The sequence below is a fragment of the Dioscorea cayenensis genome, chromosome 15, assembly GCF_009730915.1.
Source record: "Dioscorea cayenensis subsp. rotundata cultivar TDr96_F1 chromosome 15, TDr96_F1_v2_PseudoChromosome.rev07_lg8_w22 25.fasta, whole genome shotgun sequence".
In the NCBI taxonomy this organism is placed as follows: Eukaryota; Viridiplantae; Streptophyta; class Magnoliopsida; order Dioscoreales; family Dioscoreaceae; genus Dioscorea; species Dioscorea cayenensis.
In genome coordinates this window covers 5426951-5451071 of record NC_052485.1, presented here as the reverse complement: position 1 = coordinate 5451071, position 24121 = coordinate 5426951, and the positions used below count along the sequence as shown (strand labels likewise).

Genomic DNA, 24121 nt, shown 5'->3' with positions numbered 1-24121 from the left:
ATCTCACGCTTTAAACAACAGTTTGGTCATAAGCGTGAAACAAGGTTGAGGGTGGATTTTAGGAAGTTGTTGGCGCACAAATCGGATGTTGACTTGTCTTCCTTGGAGAGGCCTTTTCGCGTTGGATGAGGTTAAGAGCGCTGTTTTTGAGCTCGGAGAAGATAAGGCCCCGGGCCCAGATGGTTTCCCGTTGCGGTTCTTCAAACAATTTTGGGATACTATCAAGTCTGACCTCTTTCAGCTATGCGAGGACTTCTACTCGGGACGTGCCAATTTGGAAAGGATTAACTGGGCTAATATTGCGCTTATACCAAAAGTGGATTCCCCTGAGTCGACTGGAGATTACCGACCGATTAGCTTGATCAACTCCACCTTGAAAATTATATCCAAGTTACTGGAAAACAGACTTAGAGGAGTCATTGAAGCACTAGTTGACACGACCCAGTCCGCATTCTTGAAGGGAAGATGTATCATAGACAACATTGCCGTGGCGGAGGAGCTGATTTTTAGTATTCATAAGCGTAGGCTCCCGGGTTATATTCTGAAAGTCGACTTTGCCAATGCTTTGATTTGGTCGACTGGGACTTTATGTTTGACTTGTTGAAAGCAAGGGGTTTTGGAGATAGATGGTTGGGCTAGATCCGGAACATTTTGGTCACCTCTAAGGCGAACATTCTTGTTAATGGTGTACCAAATGGTTACATTAGATATCAGAGAGGGCTGAGGCAAGGGGACCCTTTATCACCACTGTTTTTTGTCCTGGTCTCTGATGTGCTCAGCTCCATGTTCACTCATGCACTAAACTCCAAGATCCTGGTTGGTGTGCCGCTGGGGAATTTTCAGAGTCATTGTAATCTCCACTACGCGGATGATCTTCTTGTCCTTACCACAGGGGGGTTGGAGGACCTCAGGATCGTGAAGCTAATCCTATTGATTTTTTGCTGGTATGACGGGCCTTGAAGCAAACTTCACTAAAACTTGTCTTTTCTCGACCAGGATGGGGGTTCTACCGATGGCTTCTACGGCAGCTACTCTCAACTGCTCTACGGGTCTTCTTCCTGTAATTTATCTGGGGTTACCGATTTCAGGACGTCGACCTCGTAGACAGGATTGGGAGGGACTTATTTTAAATATGAAAAAGAGACTCTCCTCGTGGAAAGTGAGACACCTGTCTCTGGGGGGGCCGTTTAACGCTAGTGAACTCAGTGCTTACTGCCCTGCCAACTTACTGGATGTCCCTCTTCAGGCTGCCTAAGTTGGTGATTAAAGCATTAGATCGTATTAGGAGAGATTTCTTATGGTCTGGCCTAGATATTGATCATCCGAGTTGTAGGCTGGTGAGATGGAAACACATTTGTCGCTCCCGGGATCAGGGTGGTTGGGGCATCCTAGACCTGGATAACTTCAACCAAGCACTATTAGGTAAATGGTGGTGGAAGTTCGCGACTAATTCTAATTGGATTGGCTCGGAGGTGATTCTCTTCAATTATGGTGGACCAAGTTGGAACATGTTTCCTAGACAGTCCGGCAGAATCTCCTTCTTTTGGAAGGGGGTCTCCAGATGTCTTCCACCTCTTAAAGGATGTATCTCTTTTGATATCAACTCTGGCAAGGAGACCCTCTTCTGGAAGGACAATTGGCTAAATGGTTGGGCTCCTAGATTGGTGTGGCCGAATATTTACTATGCGACGCACCAGCAAAATGGTTCGGTGTGGGATCTGAGGATGTTGCTGACTGAGCCGCCTTTCTCTGTGGAGCCTGAGGTGTGTGTAATCCGTGATAGGCTACAAAGATCCGAGTGGGATGTCAAGGATACTAAGCGGTGGAAGCTGACGAGAAATGGAGCTTACTCGATTAACTCCTTTTACAGATTTCTTAATGATGGTGGGTTGCGTTGTCCTATCTCAAAATTTTTTTGGAAAAATAACTGCCCGAGAAAGATCAACATTTTCAATTAGCTGGCCTGAAATAACAAGATACTAATTCTGGATAATCTTGCACAAAGAGGTTGCAATAAGCTGCTCCCTACTGCAACTTGCGTTATGTGCCATTCTGATATCGAGTCGGTTGACCACTTGTTCTTGCACTGTGCTTTTGCTCGTGCCCTGTGGGAATACTTTGGTAGACTATTTAATATACCGGAACCTCCAAGGATCTTACGTCAAATTTGGTGCTCGTGGAGGTTGGAGTTGAGGCCTTCTAGTCGGGTCCTAACTGACCTGGTTGTTAAAGCTTTACTGTGGAATATCTGGATTGCTCAGAATGATTGCATATTTAATTCTCATTGCTTGCCTGTGCATGCTTTGTACTTGAAGGTTAATCGTATGCTCCTTTCGTGGTTTGATGTTCTTACAGACAGTGCGAAAGCAAAGCTGGAGGAGCCCATGGCAGTCGTTCGACGTAGCTTGGATTTCCTTGGAGCTAGTGGGGAAATGTCTGGGATGGCCGAGGAGGCACACGATATGTCCACGGGCTAGACTCCCTTTGATGTTATAGGCTCTGAGGAGGCCTGTTGTTCCTCTGTTTTATTTTTTGGTGTCTATTCTTGTGTATCACTTCTTGTGGTACACCCTCTGTATCTTGTCCTTCTATCTTAATTTAATGTGGTTTATCCACTTTTTTTAAAAAATTCTCCTCAATTCTTCATGAAAAAAATAGACCAATTTCAAATTAATTAAGCCAAGGATTAATTTGAGAACAAAAGTAATTAGTAGTTCTATTTCAATAACCTTATTTAAAAAATCAAAACTATCAAATGCAAACCAACCAAATATTTCAGTGTATTCTCATTGCACTACTCCACAAAGGCTTAAATATAATACATGCCCTCAAGGCCTCAACCGGTACACAAAGGGACCCTGCATCAATCACCTCCTCACTATTCGTTAATTGGGTGACAAATTAATAACCCATCGATCCCTCGCATGGAGTAAATCTGTACCGTTGGGCTAGTAGAACGTTGGCCCATGTACATATATATATATATATATATATATATGAAGTGGTCTTTTCCCATCATTGATTTCTTTCATGTATATACACACACACTTTGATCAAAGATGACCATTCGCACAATTGCCTTAATATAGTTTTGTTCTACTTCAGTCTTCATTTCCAATTGGAAGACATAAGTTCTTATTTATTTAATTAGTTGCAGATGATTTGTTTGCTGGATGAAAAGTGAGAGTGTACATTAACACATAAACTTATTTATATATGCAAATTAATTATGGAGTTAAAGATAATTTTCAAAAAGTATCACTTACGTTTAAAGGGTGAGAAATATATATTCTTGCTCTTATTTGAATGCATGGGCAAGGTTACCAAACCTCTTACTCCAATTAGGGTGTTTACTATGATCCTTGTGATTATTCTTCTTGTCTTCCTATGATTTAGCATTTTAATTAATTAACAATTTTCTTTCCCATTCTGTTATTATATATATATATATTTGTTATTTTTGAAGTTGGAGTAATTCCAAACTTTTCATATGCTTTAATTTGAAATTTTGTACTAAATGAATTTTTTGTTTTTTCGGTTTACTTGAATATTTAAAATCCATGTGTAGTCTCCATAATTCTTCACAATGAAAAATCTTATTTTTTTCTTGGACTGAGTTTAAATTAGCTAAATCAGGTCGTAAATTCCATATGTATGTGCTTGGTATTATGTTGCAAATTCAACACCTACATAATGAGAGAATAATTACTTGTTATTTAATAAATAAATATTAGTTTGAATAAACATCATAATTTTCATGCATTACAAGAAAAACAAGAATTTGGCAAGGTAATTTTGGCACGGAAATGAGCCAAAAAAACCGTGACAAATTAATTTTGGCATGGATTTTAGCACAGAATAGTAACTGTGCCTATAACATGCGTGACAAACGTAATTTGTCACGAAATAGTAAAATCGTGACAAAATTGTCACAGTTTTAGACACGGTTTTTGACACTGTTATTTTGTCACGGTTTTTTTGTCATGGTTTTTGGGAGGGTTGATTTTGTCACGATTGAGTTTGTCTTGGTTGATTTTTTTTACGGTTTTTGGCACGGTTGATTTTGTCACAAAGATATTTTGACACAATTTTTGTCACAGTTTTAAATTTAACATGATAATTGCTTGAGTGTCGTCATAAGTCATAAGTCGCCACGGTTTTAAATTTTTGTCACGGTTCCTTTGCTCAACGCCTGCAAAATGTTGAAGAATTGCTTGAGCGTCGTCATAAGTCATCGCCATGTCTCCATGTTCTCCATATTGCCTGCGTAGTTGTTGCGTGTGTCTTGGTTCAATATTGTACCTTCCCATGTAGATGTCTTGCAGCTCTGATGCTATGATCGTGCTGAAGTCTCTGGTGTTTATGACCAAGTGAGTCTGTGGCACTAAGAAATGTGCTTGAGTTCTCTCCTGTCCGACAAGTTCCATACTGGGTTGATCCATCAGTGCGGGGCTTGAGGTTCCTTGTGATACTTCTTGAGCTAAACTTTGCTCATCAATAGCAATGACGGCAACAACAGCAGCCGTAGCTCAAGCTTCTTCTTCTTCTTTCTCCCTCTTCTGCTTCTCCAACAGGTACATCTCCACTCTTTGTCTACTAGACATTGGTGAAGCTGACCCTCGTTGCCGTCTATATGCCATGACTCTCCAAGTGGTTGGTGATGGTAGAACACATCTTTGGTTATGGCTCAATTTAAAAGCGTTCCCCAACAGTGAAGATCATGGAGTCCATAGCTTCCTTTTGTGAGTAGGTAGGTAAAAGTGTTTGTTAGGTCACTTCGTAGTACTGAGCTACCATGCTATGAACAATGTGGGAACACATCTTTAACTTCTGAAACGCACGTAACTCGAGATTTAGTATTGTCACACCAAACACGTAGATCAAAGCATTAGGCCTCTATCCTAACTAGAAGGCCTAAAAGCAAAATGGAAGGACGCTGATGAAGAAGCAAGCCGGGTGTTTCAAAAATTTTAAATTATAATATAAAAAATTATTATAAATAGAGTACAAGTATTATAAATATAGAATATCATGTGTATGCGTAATTAAATTATGCAAGAAAAATTCTCATATATTTCTGTGAAGCATAGTAGAGAGTTTCTAAGAAAATTTTATGCAAGAAAAAAATTAACTTTTATTATTGTGGGTAAGAAATTATTATAAAAAGAGTATAATTATTATGTAATTATTAAAGATAAAGTATAAGTATTATAAATTATGCTTATCTAATTTTAAATTGTAATATAAAAAAATTAAGTTTTTTTTTATTGTGGGTGCATAATTATTAGAGTGCAATTATTATGTAATTATTATAAATATAGAGTGAAATTAAGTTTTTGGTATGTTTTTGAGTTGGCCGTGCCAAAAACCATGACAAATATCATCATCCCTTTCTTTGTCACGGTTTTTGGCATGGCCAAGCCTAAATTGTGCCAAAAACTATGTCAAATGCTCATGTACTCCATTGTCATGGTTTTGGCTTGGACGTGCCAAAAATCGTGACAAAGAAAGGGATGATGGTGTTTGTCATGATTTTTGGCACGTTTAAGTCTAAACTGTGCCAAAAACCGTGTCAAATGCTATGTACTCAGTGCCCAAAACCGTGACAAAAAAAGGAATGGTGTGTTTGTCACGGTTTTTGGCACGTCCAAGTCTAAACCATGCCAAATACCCTGTCAAATGCCATGTACTCCACGGTTTTTGGCACGATTTTGATTTGGCCGTGCGAAAAATCGTGACAAAGGGATGGTGTGTTTGAAAACCCGTGCCAAATGCCATGTACTCCATTGTCATGGTTTTTGGCACGGATTTGGCTTGATAATGTCAAAAACTGTGACAAAGAAAAAAATGATGTGTTTGTCACAGTTTTTGGCACGTCCAAACCTAAACTATGTCAAATATTGTGCCAAATATCATATACTCCATTGTCATGGGTTTTGTTACGGTTTTGGGTTAGTCGTGTCAAAAACTATGATAAAGAAAGGGATGGTGTGTTTGTCAAGGTTTTTGGCACGGCCAAGCCTAATCCGTGCCAAAAACCATGTCAAATGCCATGTACTCCATTATCACGATTTTTGTCACGGTTTTAGCTTGGTCTTGCCAAAAACTGTGATAAAGAAAGGGATGTTGTATTTGTCATGGTTTTTGGCATGTCCAAGCCTAAACTGTGCCAAAAACCGTACCAAATGTCATGTACTTCAATGTCACGGTTTTTAGCACGATTTTGGCTTGGCCGTGCCAAAAACCGTGACAAATAAAGGGATGATGTGTTTGGCACGGATTTTTATCTAAATTTTAGACGAAAATATAAATGATGCTAAATACCGTGACAAAATTGTCATGATTTAGTAATCGTGTCAAATACCGAAACAACTTTGTCACTACCTTTGGCTTCGTGCCAATTTCTGTGACAAATTTGGTACGGAATCAAACTTGTGCCAAATAAATCTTGCCAAATTTATGTTTTTATTGTAGTGATGTTACATCTAGATAAAACATTTTATTAACCACATGTTTTAACTTTTTTTAGTGTTCTCTGGATGATTCAACTGATAATAATCTAAATTTTAAATCACGTATAACTGAAATAATAGTTTGAATTAAAAATTTTCATATTCAATCAGCAGGATTTGGAGAATGCAAAAGTTTTATTTGTTTCAGTTTTCTAAGGATTAGCTTTATATCAGTAATTTCATTTTCATTGCACCACTTCATGTATATATACACATAATAATCTCAACATTTTACAGTTATAAATTGTATATACACACAGATACACATTAATGGTGTGTTCTTTTATCCTGAATCAATTGGCTCTTCATAATTCTTTATCTTGTGACTTAAAAGGAGACATCCAAAGTACCACCACGGCAATGAGAAGTGTAACTCCAGTTAGAATGATCATTTTAAGCTGACCATCAATTCCATGCTTGCTCATTTTCTTCATGGTTTCATCTTCTTCATCACCTAATTCCTCATCTTCTTCATGTTCTTCTTCATCTTCATTTATTATTTTTGGAAATTTCACGGAGAGCAATCCATTCTCATACTTAGCTTTCACTTCATTAACATTGCACTTCTCCGGCAATGGAAAATCTCCGGCGAAACGCATCCACATGTTTAAGGGGACCTGGCTTTCACATTTTACACTGAGAGTATTGCTACCGGTGTCTACTGAAACATTCATATCCTCCACCTTGAAATCTATATCATACATCAATGGATGTTAGATTATTAGCTTATATATAAAAGATATGTTTTAAAGCACTTATTCTTATATCTATATCTATTTAAATTTACTATGAATAATTAAGCTTCTATATAAGATAAACTTACATGGAAGGTTGATCACTAGAGTGTGTGTATCTTCATCGCTGGACCATTTGGACTCCGGCTTCAAATCTATGTAGTTTCGCTCTCCGGTGATCGCCGGAACTCTCTTATCTTCTACCGTGGGGGACTTTTTTGTGGCCGGAGCTCTTGTCTTCTTTGCCATAATAGACTAGTAGACCTTGCTTTTGTTAGTTAATTTATGGTGTGCTTTTAAGGAATGAATATTAATTAAGATGGAGTATATATATTGAGAGAAAGATTGATGCATGAGCTTTTTGTACAGTGATTTAAGAGGAGAGCAAACCTTTGAAAATATATTATTCCTTGCGTTTTGTTTAAAGGTTGAGTAATTCTTTTCTTTCCCTTATTGAATGTTTTGGCAAGGGAATCCTCTTTGTTGAATTATTATACTCTTTACCTTTAGTAGGGTGCTTACTTTTATTCCTTGTAATTTTTCTTTTGGTTATACTTGCACATAAACACTAGCTAGCAAAACTCATATACATATATTCATAACTTTACAAACTAAGTTGAAATTCTTATATATTATTTAACAAAAAGTAAAAAAAAAACACTTGCACCTTCCGTTTATACCAAAATGGGAATGGCACCTTAACACAAACTAAATTCAATGCATGTGATTATGAAATTTTATTAAAATGATTTTTCATATATGTATTTTTTTTATTATTTAACAAAATTTGTGGATATATAAATGCTCAACTTTGTGCACAAGATATATCGGATATATTTGGTTTTTAATAAATTCATAATTTATCTATTTTTATAAAAAATATATATATATAGAATATATTTGCCATATGAGATAACCCTCTCATGTTGATATATATATATATATATATCTTATATATAGTAATTAATTTATAATCATTTAGCTAGTTTCATCCTAAACTTGTTCTAAATTTATTGAATATAGTACTTTCTTGATTTCAAAATATATATATTAAATGGCGAGTCAGCAGTTGAATTTAGACATATGGAAGGAGAACACAATTAATCAACAATTAATAATTCCAAAAGAAACAAATTACTGTTTCTTCTACTATACATGGATCAACAACAACCCATGCATGCATGCATGCAATATCACTACGTTGTTTACAAGAACAACAAATTAGACCTGGTCTTATAATAAACAAACAAATCAAAGGCGCCAAAATTCTCATTATAAAACCATATATATATATATATAAATAGGCTGTCATTAATCACATCTTTCCAAGCACTCATTCACATAGAAATCAAGAAAAAATTTTGCAACAAAAATGGCTTCTAAACAAGCATTATTTCTATTATTTGCATTGGTTGCCATTGCAGGGCAATATGAAGTTGTTCAAGCCAAGGTGATCATCATGCTCCAGCTCAATCTCCATGAGCTGCATTTGCACCTGGTCTTGAATTCACAACTCAAATTTCTGTTGTTGGAATTAGAAACTCTGGCATCGTCTCCTTCAGTTTTCGTCTCTCGACACTGTCTCCTTTATCAATGGGTTCACCGGTGAGTAGGGGCAGAACCATATATATATTTTTTTTGGGGGGCCAAAAAAATTTTTCAAAAAGAAATAAAATTTTTTTTAGAGGACAAGTAAAATGTGAATGAGAAAAATATTATATTTTTATAAATATTTTTCTAAAACTATACTTTTTTAAATAGCATATACATACTAATTTTTCGAAAATCAAGTTATCGCAAGATAAATTTTACAAAAAAAATTTGTTACTATATAACCAATTTATTAAATATCCAAAGACTAAACAATAAAATTTTATAAATATGTTTGTCTAAAACTATAATATTTTAAACTATATATACTAATTTATAAGAAAAAAACAACTGATCAAACAATAGACTTTTTGAAATAAATGTGGATAAACCACAACTTTATCGAATAGAAAAGAGTAATGAGGAATGAAGATAAAACCTCTCACCAGAAGTGAGGAAAAGAACTAAGAGCAGCATAAAATAAAAAAAACGAAGAGAAAAAAGCTGAGAAGGCGGAAGACACCGTCTGGTCCCTCAGGCCTGCCCAGACCAACAAAAGAAGCAACTACTCCTAGCAAGATTGAGTCGGGATCTCCAAACTTTTGATTTGAGACTTTAGCGCTTAAGAAATTAAGAGAGCGCTTAATTTTTCCGGGAAGCTTCATTAAAAAGATGATCGTTGTCTATCGCAACTGTTGAAAACCAAGAAAGAATCATATTAGCAATTTTAATAAAAAAATATTGTAAAGCGGTAAAAGCGATCAATCGAAAAATACGATTATTTCGTTCAATCCATATATTCCACAAAATCGCACGGGAAATGAGGTCCCAGAGAGTTCGGTGTTGAGGGATAAGGGATGGAATCCAAGTAGTCCAAAGTGTGGGAATTGAATGTGGGGAGAGATTGAAACCAAGGATTTGTGAGAAAAAAGTCCAGATACGTCTGGAGAAATCACATTCAAGGAAAAGATGGTTAAGCTTCTCAGAGGCTTTATAACATAGAACACATGTATCTGTGGAGTTTTGAATGTTGCACCCTTTCTTGAAAAGATTTGTAAGAGTCAGTATTTTATCTTCCCCAGCAAGCCAGCAAAAAAGAGTTATTTTGCTAGGGCAGCGGATTTTCCAGAATTGAGAGTAATGCGGACTACGCATTCCACCATCAATAAGGAATTTATAAAAGGATTTGACTGTGAAATTTCCACTTTTTTCCAGTGCCCAGGAGTAAGTATCTTCCTGATTATGGGAGCAATCAGGAATGATCTCTAGAAGAGAGGACAACATATCAGGGGAAGCAGAGCGAAAAAGAATCTCTGGGTTATTAATATGTTGGATGAATTGTCTGATATTAATCCAAGGAGATGTACAATCAGCGAAAAGTGTTGGCCAAAGATCTTTTAAGCAATTGTCCAAAGATGCCAATCTGGTCGACTCAAAGAGATGTGTTTAAACCATTTCTGATAATTTTGTTTATGCAGGAACGAAATGGTAAAAGAGAGGAATTCACTCCTGCCCAAAAGAAAGATTTATTTCTAGGTGGATTATGGGATAAGATTCCGTTTGGGCTTCTAATTGAGTAATTGGATTGAATGATTTTAGCCCAACCACTGTCTGGATTACAAGTCAATTTCCACCACCATTTCCCAAGTAAAGCTTTGTTAAATTCCTGAAGGTTGAGGATTCCCCAGCCCCCCATATCGCGGGGCCTGGTAATTCTATTCCAGGCAATCAGTCTGATTCCTTTGGAACCCAGATCAGGACCTTTTCATAGAAAATCTCTTCGAATTTGATCAATATCTTTGATTACCCAAGCGGGAAGTTTGAAGACCGACATCCAATAAACTGGAACCGTTGAAAGCACAGAATTAATGAGAGTTAGGCGGCCACCAAGGGATAAATAATTTGCTTTCCAGGGGTTGAGTCTAGATCGAACCATTCCAATGAGCTTTGCCCAGTCAATACGTCTTGGTCTTCTTCCAGAAAGAGGAATCCCTAAGTAAGTGATTGGCAAACAGTTTCTGGAGCAGTTAAGGATTCTGGCGGAAGTGTAATGTGGTTGGAAGCCATAATGTGTAGAATACAAACAACTTTTTGAAAAATTTATGGAAAGACCAGAAGACCCCTCAAAAAGATAAAGAATTAATTTGATGATTTGAAGATCTTCTTGTCCTCCAGCAGAGAATATTAAGAGGTCATCAGCATATTGAAAGTGGCAAATGTTGATCAAAGGATCCAAGGAAACACCCACTAACACTTTGGATCTGAGTGCATGGGAGAACATAGCGCTTAGGACATCTGTAGCAAGAACAAAAAGCAGGGGTGACAAGGGATCACCTTGTCTCAGACCTCTTTTACATCTAATGTATCCCTGAGTGGTTCCGTTAATGATGAACTGAGTCTTGGCAGTACTAAGAATAGTATGAATCCAGGAAAGCCATCTAGATCCAAAGCCTCTAGCAGCAAGGACATCAAGGAGAAAGTTCCAATCTAAAGAGTCAAAGCCTTTTGTAAAATCCACTTTGAAGACATAACCAAGTAATTTTCGCTTTTGCAAATTGAAGATAACTTCTTGGGCACCAATAATATTATCCGCAATGCATCTACCTTTAATAAAGCCAGATTGCGAATCATCCACCAGATTACTAATCACAGTGCTAAGCCGGGAAGCAAGGATCTTCGAAATAATTTTACAGGTGGAGTTGATAATGGGACGATAGTTCGATACATCCCCTGGCTCATTATTTTTTGCGATAAGTGCAATATGAATCCAATTTAGACGCTCGAAGTTGATTGTTCCTTCATAGAAGTCATCACATAATTTAACAAAGGAGTCAAGAAGGGTGGTCCAGGTGTTTCGAAAAGAAGAAAAATAGGGAAAGCCATCCTGGACTCGAGCTTTATCAGAGTTTAGATCAAAAACAGCTTGTTTTATTTCTTCAAGAGTGAAGGGAGTTTCAAGCTGAGAGAGATCAACCCTTTCCTTTTAATCAAAAAGATACTTCCAATCTAGTAGAAATCTATATAAATCAATTTGTAAAATATTAAAGAGCAAAACAAAAAAAATTTCACAATTTTTTTTAAAAAATATATTTTTTATATTATATGCATTAATTTGATATATATATATAATTTAAAAACAAAAAAATAAAAATCAGGGGCCATGACCCCCGTCGCCCACCTTTAACTCCGCCCTTGCCAGTGAGCTTGTCAGGAGGTTCTCCTCAGGTCGCCGGAGTTGCGCCAAGCCTGGCCAATTGGTCCAGAAAACTCTTGGTTGATTGCAAGTTATATGGATCATTGGTTGTGAAATTGTTTATCAGTTTCTTATATTTATTGAAAAAAAAAGTTGTGTTGATGGATCTTGTATATTCCTTAATTACTTGTGTGATCTCTTTACTACATCATGTTATTTGTTTTAAGGCTGAGTTTTGTAATTTGTTTTCTTTTGGAAAAATAAGAGTTTTATTTAGTGAATTTCTTTTACATTAATTGGAGAGGTTTTAGAATGTGTAATAAGTGGAGATTAATTATCTTAATTAGTTTGATTTTTATCATATTTTGCTATTTTATCTCGGTTTTATGCTTTGTTTTTATTTCAAGATTTATGAAGTAACTGTTATTCGATTTATGAGATTTAATTATTTAAATAAATATATTTAATAATTATTTTTAATAATATTATTTTAATTAGTATTAACTAAATCTTGTGAAAGGTTTTCTCTAAAAAATAACTATAAACTTACCTCATTATTTATAGGTATTCTACCAACTTTTTTTTATTGGACTTAATTATTTATATCAGTAATTTTTAAAACATTTAAGTTGAACGGTATTAACTAAATAAACGGTTACCACTGCTGTACCCTAAATCCTTTTAATCAAAACATTTATCCTCCAAGTAAATTCAACATGACTCTCATTCTAAGTAAAGCTAAGTAATAATTAATTATCTAATTTTTTATCCATAAATAAAAAAATGACACGAATAATCAAATTTATCCATATCCATATTTTGAATATAATGTTTCATAAATTAGTTACTAAATCAAATCTTGATAGTTTGAGTCTATAGTGTGAAAATGTTTTTTAAAAAATAGCTTATTTGTTTTTTTAATAAAGTGAATAAATTATAAATTTATTAAAAAAAAACTTATTTGTCAATAATTATTTTTCAAAGTGAACCATATATCTTTTAGTTAATTTATACTAGTTGCTCAAGGTGTTTATATTTTGGTTGGTTTAAATCTCAACTCATGTAGAGTGCAGGGAAAATCACATAAAGATTAACTCTATGTATGTGGTAACTGATGTGTTATTTTCATATTTTGTCAATTTTTTTTAAATGGACAAAATAAATAAAATTGAAAAAATACGTATTAATTAATTAGTATAATACCCGAATTGATTCCTCTATTTTTCTTTCTATTTTTTTTGGTCCATCTAGTCAGAAATGCTCCCCACTAGTCCGTCTACTCTTGAAAATGACCCAACGTAGTCCTTCTACCCTTAATCTCTTCTCATTTAGTCCCCTCTATTTTTGAAAATACAACCACTAATTGGCCCATTTTAGAATAGAATGGACGAAGTAAAACCATTTTTAAAAGCAGAGGACTAGTTGTGAGCAATTTTTGAGTAGAGGGACCAAAAAGAAGAGAGAGAAAAGTAAAGAAACTAATTCGGGTATTATACCTAATTAATTAATTCATTACATTTTTCAAACAATCTGTAATATATATATAATTAATAGTTTTAGTAATATTTTGACATCATACCAACGGGTGTTTGGTCTAATCCCTAACTTAAATCTTAAATGGGTGTTTGTCAACTAATATAAAAAAAAATTGGCATTATAATTAAATAAAATACGAAATCTATTAGGTAATGAAACATTTCGGATTCGCTCCGATTCCGGATCGAGATCCGGATCCGTTTGGGTTAACGGAGCTCCGCATTCAAACTAGCCGTTCAGGCATTCCCCCCTTTCTCTCCTCAAGTGAAGATAAGCCAAAACCCTAACCCTAGATCTCTATCCTCCTCCAATGGAGGTAGATCCCAATCTCTCCTTGCTCCGGCGAAACCTCAAGGTCGACGACCCCTGGATCTCTCCTAAGACCTGGGAATCCATTAGCTCGGAGAGCGGTGGCGGGGCTGCCCCATCCTCTAAACTCCGGCAACGCGAAGACCCGATCTATGACACGCCCATCGTCTCGGTGAGCTCCCTGTGATGTCTTCTTCGCGATTCCTTTGTTCAATTTACCAAAGATCTGTTTTTTTTCTCTCGCAGGAATCGGCTTTGGTTCGTCTAGCGATAAATGCATTGCTAGGTGTGAAGTCAGCTCTAGTTGAGATCGATAAGCTCTCTACCGAGTTTTCCGTGAGCCCGGCGGACCGGACTTCTCATCGGATTCCTGATTTCTGGCGACGGTGGTCGAGCACCAGTGCACTGGCCAAGCTTCTGAATTCCTTTTTCCACTCCGGCCTCGTGTTCTTCCTTCTCCAAAGGTTTGTAGACTATAATTCCTCTGAGGGTCACAATGCCACGCAAAGTCTTGTAAATCAAGCATTCTCGGTAGCTGTTGGAAAGGTTTTGGAAGGGTATGTTTGTGCTCTGAATACTCTGTTGGCCTCTGTTAAACTGAGGCGTTCTTCGAGTGGAGTCACTGCAGAGGAGAGTTCTCTGGATGGGGTAGGCAGTCTCACGAGTGTTGTGCATTCTGAAGTTACGGTTTTGGAGGTTTTCTTGCATACTAAGGAGTTGAGGACTCGGATTGAGGCTCTTGGAAACATATGTTTTGCTGATGTTGTTAATCTTTCTAGAGAAGATTTGAGTGTTGATGTTGAGATAGAATTCAGCAAGTTTCCAAGAGGAGCAGATCTGCTTTCATATTTGTATGTTCAGCTCCGAGTAAGCCTGATTAACTGCTTTCTCTTCTTGTATTTCTTTGTCGTTTTGATATATTGTTACTTGCATTCTTGAGTTTTGTTATGACTGTGCTGTTTATTTTCAGTAATTGCTATAATTCTGTAGATAATTTGTTAATTTGTATGATATGGGTGTTCTTTGAACATTTTATTTCCAACATACTCATGCATGTTTAAAAAAATGGATTATAAGGGACTTTAGATCTGGTTAGAAGTTGCACAGGGTTATCTTCTATTATGTTCTTATAGTGAGATATTTACACAATCTGATTTTGCGAGTGAATTATAGATATATTCTTCAGTTTGTTCTTTTCAGCTGATGCTTCTCCTGTTTTGAATTTTAGGATGCTGATCCAGTCCATTATGCGCTTCTCAAGTTCCTATTCATTTGCTCGTCTGACCCATATTGTGGGTTCATTAAGTCATGGATTTATCGAGCAAGCATTGCTGATCCTTACAAGGAATTTCATGTTGTGGATTCAGATTCAGATGGTGCAACTAGTTCAATCACTAAAACTGGGCCTCTTGATGATTTATCATTGGCATATGTCAAGGTAGTATATTCTTCTAGTCTCCAAACTTGAAACTTCCGCATAAGACTTCTCATTTACTTGTGTACACATTCATGCATCATGCTTGTTTGTACTAGGTATTTTGTGTGACTTCTGTGTGTCTAGGTGTCTTTCATTTATGTGCATATCTTCCTTTTTGTGTATCTAACAATGGAAATAATTGAATTTCTAGGAGCTGGATTTTATTTCTGTTCCTTGTTTTCTAGAAGATGCTTCTCGCCCACTTATACGAGCTGGACAGCAACTTCAGGTTCTTGTGAAACTCCTGAAGTTGTGCAACTATGGAATTTTTGGATATAACAACTATGGAAGAGAAAATGACCCAAAGGATTTGCCAAATCTTGAAGATGTTCTGCCTTGTTGGGAAGGAGTATCAAGTGATTCTGCATTTCTCCTGAATCCCATGATGTTTTGTAGAAAAGACTTGGGGGATTTAGTTGAGAAAAGAAACACTATGTACCAAATGATGCTGGATAAGCTTCATCATTTTTTCACAAAATTAGATGTCAAATATCATCAGTTAGGTTACACAGTAAGTTTTATTCTCTTACTCAAACACCTTGTCTTTCATCGCATTTGGTGTTACGTTTCTTATTCTACTTATTGCTATGCTTGGTTTCGTACAGTTCCCTTTGAATTTTCAACTTTAGCAGCAAGTGTCCATAAAACAAATAACCTGGAATAGTGCCCTGTGCATGATGAAATTGCAGTATTCTGAAGCAAACACCTTTATTCTAACATGAAATAATTGAATTTCTTGTTTTTTAGTTTTTCCAGTATTCCCCTAATCATTTTGCCATGATCCATTTCTCTCTTGTCCTTTCAGTTGGCAGTGAACACTTTTATTATCAACTTAATTTTGTCTGCTTAGTATTCTATCCATTGCCCTTATCATCATGCCACTAATGTATTTCAGGCTTTAAATTCAATAAGTTTTTTGTAGGGAATTCCATGTCCTTCTATGCCTTCTTCTGATTGTAAAAGGAATGGTATGGATAGTTCCTTATCTTTGCCACTTGATCTGGACTTAATTTGGACTCCAACAATCCATGAACAAGGGGCTTCTGGGTAAGTACAATATTCTTCTTCTTCTATTCATCGCCCACCAAACCCTCATCTTATAGGTTTTACTTTACTTTATTTTATTTTATTTTGGCTAATTTCAGGGCTGAAGCTCAAAAGGATAATGATGATTCTAGCACATCTGATGACCTCTGTTATGTTGTTGATCCCTCACAGTTGTCAGACTCTTCATCTTTTGATAGTTGTGAAGATGAAGATGCGCCCAGTGTGCTTGGCATTTCATCGCAGCCAGATGCTTATCTTCTTTCGAGGGTGTCCATTTGTTATGACAGTAGAAATGTGCTGCAGAAGTTATGTGAAACTGTTAGACCAAACTCTTTGCACCCATCACACCACAATAGTTCCGAAGGTCCTGTTCAAGTTTCTCCTCTTGTGCACCCTAATCATGAAGATGTGGAACTCGGCAAAATTTCTACCGGTCAACAATTTGGGGATTCAAAGTGTTCTAAAATATTAAAAACCATAAATGAAGGTTTTCAATCTGGTAAGTGCTGGCCATTAGGAGGTCTTCTTGAGAATCCTTTTTATGCCAATATGAAGTACAAGAGTCCAAAACAACTACATTTCACTGAGTTTGTCTCTGAGATAGCTGATGAGAACTCAGACAACATTGACAGTGGGAAATCATATTTTCATGAAGTGTTTGTTTCTGAAAGTTCTGAACTGGATCCATTTAGGCGGATCAAACTCATGAATGACACTTTTGGGGGTCAATCTAAGGGTATTCCAGAGCCATGGGCTTGCCATGACTCGTATGACCTCAGCACTAATCCAATTTTGAGAAAATCATCATTTCTACATTCAACATGGAACTTGAGAGACAGAAGCTCTTTGAATAAAAAGGGGTCTTTTTTTTCGTACTTCGATTTTTCTTCTGTTTCAGATCCTTGTAAGGTCTACTCTGAGCATGAGTTTCAAGTTGAAGCTCCTATTCCTACAGAGTCAGGTGTTCCTTCTCCAGGAACAGAGAGTGTTTCCTCTGAACAATGTGCTCCAAAACATATGACAGATAAATTAACAATAAAAACTGTAATTTCATCAAATGAGGATTTCCAGAAGGAACCCCTGCAAAATGCTTCCTCTGGGGCAAATTGGGAGGGATCACTAAGTTATTCAGGTGAAAATTCCACAGTTAGTACACGAGATAAGTGTGGCTTATTTGCTGCATATGAGACACCCCTGGATGTTGTCATCAGCAAATGCATAGTGCAAGGGATCATGCTTCAGTATCCTTGAGGTTACTCTTCTAGTTTCATTAGATAATGAATTGTAGTTTTTTGTTTTTTGGCCATTTTTCCCCTTGAACTTTTCCGTTGTGGTTTAATTTATTAAAGCTCTCATTTGCCTACTTTCCCATATTCACCCATGTTTCTCAGTCTTGGTAATTTAAAATGGTTCCATCTTTGAGCCATTTTACTTACTAAACTTGTAATGCTCAACCACAGTGTCTCTGTATGAATCGTGTCTCATTTGTGACACAGCCTTTGGAAAAGCAAAATAACAATAAAATGGAGTGCTTAATCAATGTGAAGCACATTAGAACCGTCACATCTCTGTGATACTTATCAATACTTTCTGTCAGTTGCTATTTGCAAAAGTTGCTTCTATCTTCTACTTAGCTGTGGTAACAATAGGAAAGAATTGGCTAGCTGTATGAGAGAATTGTTTTCTTCAGTAAAGTTGTCTTTCCCGTTTTGAAGTAATAATCTTGCTGCCCTCCCTTTAACTGCCTTTTAGATATAATTATGTGAGCAACTTCACTATCAAATTGCTCGAGCAGGGATTCGATCTACATGGACATTTGTTGGCATTGCGCCGGTATCATTTTATGGAACTGGCAGACTGGGCGGATTCTTTCATTCTTTCTCTTCGTAATCAAGTATTTCCTTCCTTTATTTATGACTTCATCATGTGGTTAATGACGAATTCCTGTTCACTTATATTTTGAAATGACTCTTTCTGGCAGAAATGGTATGGTATTGAACCAGAGCAGAAAATAACTGAAATCCAAGGACAGCTTGATTTAGCTCTAAGGAGGTCTTCATGTGAGAATGATCAATACAGAGAACGATTGTTTTTATTTATGAAGGGGAAGAATTTAACTGCCCGACCACATTCCACAACTGGTAAAAATTGCATTATGATATTTGCTCTTCTAAACTTCTTGTTTCTCTTATATGATATGCGAAAGTCCTTCATATATGGTAATCCTATTTTATGGTTGACCATCTGAAATGCCAGGCATCCATTGGTTTGATTTTCTAGTACTTGGATACAGAGTGGATTGGCCTGTCAGTGTTGTTATAACTCCAGAGGCATTGGAAATATATGCTGGGATATTCAGTTATCTCATTCAAATCAGGCTTGCTGCTTTTTCATTGGCTGATGTTTGGTGCAGCTTAAAGGTGTTTAGTATTCTCTTTGGGTGTTTGTTACATTTGGACCTCAATTTTGCATATACTATTACTAGTATGCATGTAGGACTTTTTCTTTGCTCTGTTGTAGTTTTAGTTGCTACATCTTGAGCTTCTATGTTCATAATCAATTTTTCCCCACATTGTGACCAGCAAATCCTGACTTATATAAGCCCAACCTAACAGCTATAGAACGTAGATACATTTTGTGCATTCTCCAAATGATTTGTATTATATAATTTAAATGTGCATAGTTCTGCATTTTTGTGCGTATATTGTGCTGAACTTTAGTATGCTAAATTTGTGACCATATTTGAGGCATGATTTAGGAGGTACTTATCTGTACTAGTTACGGAGCTACTTGTTTGTAAGCTAGGTTTCAGCTTTGTGGCATCTTGTTTTGTTCTATCAAAAAATGCACTTCAGGTGAAAATGTGACCCGGGCCATATAGACCACATGGGGCTTTTCCATTGAATTGTCACTGCTAGTATTCATTCCAAGCCAATCCTACTGAAGTGAACCTTGAAATGCCTAAGCAGTATGTTTGTGAGAGAAGGAAGCGTATTCAATATTTCTCTGTTATCCTAACAATTGAAAAATCATTAAAATTTAGTGAGACAACCAATATATGGCTCAGGTTTTTCTGGGACCTTGTGGGTACCTTTGCTGTAGAGGATGCCCTCAATTACTTTCTTTATATCTGACATTTTTACGTTTTTTTTCTGTGCAATGATTGTACTATTCAGAGCATGGGAATGGTTGCTTTTCACTTTCCATCACTGTGAAGTTGATCATTCAAGTTTTTCTTTGCTGGATTTCTTTTTTATCTTATACTTTTTTCTTTGTCATAAGTTACCATTGACATTTATCTATTCTGTTAATATATGAAAGAAATAACAGCCATCTACTTTAAATTTTCAGACCCTGATGTATCCAACCTGTCACAACAGAAATTTGATGCATGGTGAAATGAAGGATTTCAATATTTTAATAAAAATGAGGTAGTTTCTTTTTTGCATTGTTCTCTGTTTCACCTATTTGTGTATTGTGATTGTCATTACTGTGTAAGCTACCTAGGTTTACACATTGTAATCATGACAATATTAAGTGTGTGTGTATTTATTTATTTATTTATGCATGCATGTGGATGGTGGATGTATAAGGGACAACATGTATGAGATAGACAGTGCTGTTTGTAGATTTTTCTGTATATATACCTAATGCTCTTCGGTTCTTAATCTGTATCCTCTATACAATGTGCGAGTTTTTGAGTGATGCTATGTCTGGGTTGGGTAAAAGCTTGAAAGCTTTACAAATGGTTGGGATTGATTCCCACACTATTTGTTAATGTAAAAAATTTCCGAGGTGTCACATTTTGAGAGTGTTAAGTTTTGGAGCAATGTTGTATCTGGGTTGGGCAAAAGTGTGTTAGAGATGTTAATGGTGGGAGTTGATTCCACACTATTTATTATTGTAAAAAACTGAGGTGTCAAATCATATTTTAATATTCTGCCAATCAAATATTAGAATGTCGTTAAAGTGGAATTTCTTGTTCATTTTCTTTTATAATTTGTACTTCTGATGAAGGCTTTTTCTTATATCAACACTCATAATAACTCATTCCGGTGCTCTTCTTGAATGACAGGCAACAAATTGACCATTTTGTGTCTACATTGCAACATTATGTGCATTCCCAGTTGTCACATGTGTCATGGTCCCATTTCCAACATTCACTTAAGTACAAGGTAGGTATATTCTTTGAGTTTTGTTGCCTCTCTTGATCAGTGACTTGATTGTTGTTGCTGTTTCTGAAATGCTAGCAGTAAATAAGTGTCATGGGAGTACCCTGCTGTTTCACTAGTTGTGGCCATTTTCATAAACGAAGGAAGTATTTTGATATTTGGACTCTGGAATTGGGATTTTGGAAATAGGCACTTGAAGCACAGCATTTGCGGGCATGTTTTTGCATTTCAGAATTTCCCACTTAGCAAAATATTACAAGACCTGTCGCTATAAATATCTTGTTTTGTATTGTTCATTAAATTTTGGGCTTAAAGCTGAAGGGAAATCAGGTTTGACTTATCTGATCACACCAAATATTTTGCCCCTTCCTACCAATTATATATATATATATATATATTCATATAATTTGCCCCTGATATTGATTGAATGTGTGTTCTTGAAGTGCTTGAGATAGATTTGGTTTGTTACTGAGTATGAATGCAAAACATGCTTATAGCTTGATTTGGGGAGTTTTCTTTCTAATCCATTTTCATCCTATCATTATGTGTTTAATAACTGAAAGTTTTTCATGTTAGCTATGATTGCCAGTAATTATTTTCGTTATTGTCACCCCTTTTAAATAAAAAGCATGCATCCTGCAAATATTTAATGATTTTTTGTTTTTTCAAATTTTCTAGATTCTTATCCTCTTGTTCTGCACCTCAATAGAAAGGTTCATTGATGGACTGAATTAAGGCTTATAGATCTCTTGCAATACGTGGTAAAGATAACTTTAATGCGTTCACTTTCCACCAGTGATTTTCATTTTTTTATTAAGGTCTTGTACAGTTATAGGACTTTGTGTATTCAAACTAACTAGATTTATTACATATATGGCTTTGTGTGTGCTGATCTATTGAAAACAAATCCCTGGTACAGTATCAAAGACTTGTTCACTTGAATCAGTATATATACACAATAAGTACACATGTGAGTAAAATAAACTTGGCTTAATTAAAGTGGTCTGGCCATGATAAAATTGATTTTCTGTTCTCAACAATTATTTTAACTTTTGTATAATGCAATATACAGCGCATACCACACCTTGTAGCAGCTAATATAGATTTTCAATTCTCTTGAAATTTTCCTTTATTATTAGTGAGAATCTCTTTGCACTTGATGGAGCACATCAATTAGTTGGGCTTCTTAACCTATGTAAATTATGCTTCATTAAGGCTGTTAAGTTTTGGCATTCTCTTCTCATGTTGCTTCACTGACAACCTACAGCGTTTTGTAATTTCTAGTACTTAACTTTTCGGTTGACTTGCTAGTTCATAAATCAGCGTTTGAGCTGAGGTTTTAGCTCTTCAATTGTAATTTTGTCGTCTATCCACCATCCTTTTTTTTTGTTCACCCATCATCATTGCTATCAGTTATTATGTAGTTTGGTAAATTTTGGCTAGGATACAAGGCAAATGCTCTCTGTAACTTTACAAGAAATTCTTTAGACGCGGTATTCAGTCAGTTATATTTTATAGTTTACCTGTTTCCACTAAACAAGGCAATTTCATGATCATCAACCTATTGCCCTGTTTCACTTAAGTAGGTTCATATAACTTGGTCATGATCTCACCACTTTGGCAATTTCAACTCTGTTTATTCAGGCTCTTGCCCCAGCTCTGTCGGTATTAACTTGGTGGTATATTTTCTGTTCTGGACTTTCATATATACTAGCATTATCGATTGCTTGTGGGATGCTATTGTTAGTTTATGTCATTGATCACCCTGGAAATTTTACACTTAAATAAAAATTAATTGCACCCTGGCAGAGGTTCATACCAGTTTGAAACTATTTGGAGTTTTTGTATATTCAGATCCTATGACTTGCTGCTACAAATATCATAGATATCCCAAAGCTCATACTTATTCATTTATTATTTTTCTCTTACCATTTAGTTTTGCTGGTTCACAAACCATTTTAACTGTGGGAAAATGTTTATTTTGCAGATGTTTTTTGTCTGACGATACGCAACCTGTGGCCATCATTATTAAGAACATTCTGCAATGTGCGTTGAACTTCCGTCAATGTTTCTTTGGAGGTGGTTTGCATGTGGCATCAGATGTAGACTCATCAAGCTTGCTGTCTCGCATAAATTTTACTCAGGTGTTTTTCACTTTTTTGCTTACTGTTCAAAGTGCAATGCTGATAAATATTCTGTGTCTTGGCTATGCAAATTTTGGTGCTGGAAACTGATTTTTTCCTTTAAACATGTTTTGTATCGGCTTCATGACAACTTGGCAATAACTCCGCAGGTCCTTGCTGTCAAAGCTACCTTTGAGAAAAATATTAATGATTTATATCTGCTCTATTTGAAGTCTCCGAGGCATGGTGAATCCAGCATTTGCCGTTTCTGGGACCTTCTTAACTACAATAATTTCTACTCAACCATTTTCAACAAAGGGACTCAGTACTTTTCCTTGTGAAACTATGCCTGTTGTTGATTTAAAATTGTACAGTTACTGCTCAACCTTCTTCTTGCCATATGATCATGTTCAGCTGTTGCCACTTATCGCACTGTCAAGCGCTGTGAACAGAGGACAAACAATTTGCATTTGTGAAATTTTAGTTTAGGGATTCTGTTGCCGTTCGGCTTTACCTAAAGATATGTACATTGTACAGTATACATAATTAAGAGTTGTGGAATACGGAAGGTATCTTAGCATAGTGCCTGAGGCAATGGGAAAAATCTACATGTGGTTGTAGAAGAAGCATCTTCGCTCTTGATGACCACATCTGGGTTCCATTTCTTGACGGTGAGTTTTTTATTCTGGTTGTGTAATATCATCATGTTTATTACAGTGGAAAAACTGGCCTTGAATCGATTTTAAGTTTCGCTGATTTTACAGGGCTGGTACACAATTTGATTTGAGTTACAAATGGTTGATGATCTTGTTTTCACTTGCTCTATCGACATTTTCATCGGCTTTAGTGTAACCTGCCTATATTTGTGAAGCTTGTCATCTGATTTTTTTTTATTTTTTTTATTTATGCAGGTAATTTGTTCAGGTTCCTCTCAAATTGCTGAGGTTGATTTTTCATTAGCAAATGAGAGTATTTGACTTTCATTTCTATCGTTTATGTTCAGGTGAAATTTGATTTTTTTTTTTTATTATGCATAACTAATGTAATTTGTCTGTGATTTCAGCATTCTTATTCTCAATTATAGTTATGTGTTTATTTTTTTTAATTATTATTTTTTAAATATCCCTTTAAGTATATATATATATATATTTGTTAGTAATATGCATTAATGAATTTTGAGCGTCTGGGAAGTGATCATTAAAATTTATCAATGTACACTGGGTGGTTATTTTCTTTTTATTTTTAGCTTCCCACCCCCCTACCAAATTTTTATTTTTTATTTTTATTTTTATTTAGAAAGACAAGTGCTTGGATAACTCAGTGGTGTGTACAGAGTTTAAGGCTTAATGCCTTAAGCATCCTCACTTAGGCTTCATGGGGTGTGGATGGGGATTTCAAACTTTACTTCTTTTCATAACTCATAATTGA

The 24121-nt window shown here is 35.9% G+C and overlaps 2 protein-coding genes and 1 long non-coding RNA gene across 4 annotated transcripts; 2 read left to right on the top strand and 1 right to left on the bottom strand.

The window, feature by feature from the left end:
- Positions 1–6682: 6682 nt before the first annotated feature.
- LOC120278075 (16.9 kDa class I heat shock protein 3-like) lies at positions 6683–7528 on the bottom strand. The gene is made up of 2 exons (XM_039284980.1): positions 7336–7528; positions 6683–7203 (listed from the first exon to the last, which is right to left on the bottom strand). Exons 1-2 carry the CDS (start codon positions 7493–7495, stop codon positions 6818–6820), a joined length of 546 nt encoding a protein of 181 aa, XP_039140914.1. The 5' UTR covers positions 7496–7528; the 3' UTR covers positions 6683–6817.
- Positions 7529–13830: 6302 nt separating this feature from the next.
- Positions 13831–21437, top strand: LOC120277109. 2 transcript variants are annotated; one of them, XM_039283853.1, is made up of 12 exons: positions 13831–14046; positions 14121–14741; positions 15103–15312; positions 15503–15862; positions 16274–16398; positions 16497–17639; positions 18151–18292; positions 18380–18539; positions 18655–18818; positions 19750–19829; positions 20474–20573; positions 21249–21437. In XM_039283853.1, exons 1-12 carry the CDS (start codon positions 13876–13878, stop codon positions 21303–21305), a joined length of 3333 nt encoding a protein of 1110 aa, XP_039139787.1. In that variant the 5' UTR covers positions 13831–13875; the 3' UTR covers positions 21306–21437. The 2 variants fall into 2 exon arrangements, with proteins under 2 accessions (XP_039139787.1, XP_039139788.1); XM_039283854.1 differs by lacking the exon at positions 21249–21437 and adding an exon at positions 20652–20957.
- A 1601-nt stretch (positions 21438–23038) lies between these two features.
- Positions 23039–23798, top strand: LOC120277110. Its single transcript, XR_005541465.1, has 2 exons — positions 23039–23364; positions 23605–23798. It is a non-coding gene; the product is annotated as an uncharacterized LOC120277110 (long non-coding RNA).
- Positions 23799–24121: the final 323 nt, after the last annotated feature.

What these genes read in the sequence shown, in the direction of transcription:
- LOC120278075 (XM_039284980.1), bottom strand. Translation starts at nt 7,495, where the DNA reads ATGGCAAAGAAGACAAGAGCTCCGGCCACAAAAAAGTCCCCCACGGTA. An exon ending in TCTAGTGATCAACCTTCCAT is followed by an intron (nt 7,204 to 7,335) that starts GTAAGTTTATCT and finishes TGTATGATATAG; the next exon opens with ATTTCAAGGTGGAGGATATG.
- LOC120277109 (XM_039283853.1), top strand. Translation starts at nt 13,876, where the DNA reads ATGGAGGTAGATCCCAATCTCTCCTTGCTCCGGCGAAACCTCAAGGTC. An exon ending in CATGAACAAGGGGCTTCTGG is followed by an intron (nt 16,399 to 16,496) that starts GTAAGTACAATA and finishes GGCTAATTTCAG; the next exon opens with GGCTGAAGCTCAAAAGGATA. An exon ending in AATATTTTAATAAAAATGAG is followed by an intron (nt 19,830 to 20,473) that starts GTAGTTTCTTTT and finishes CTTGAATGACAG; the next exon opens with GCAACAAATTGACCATTTTG.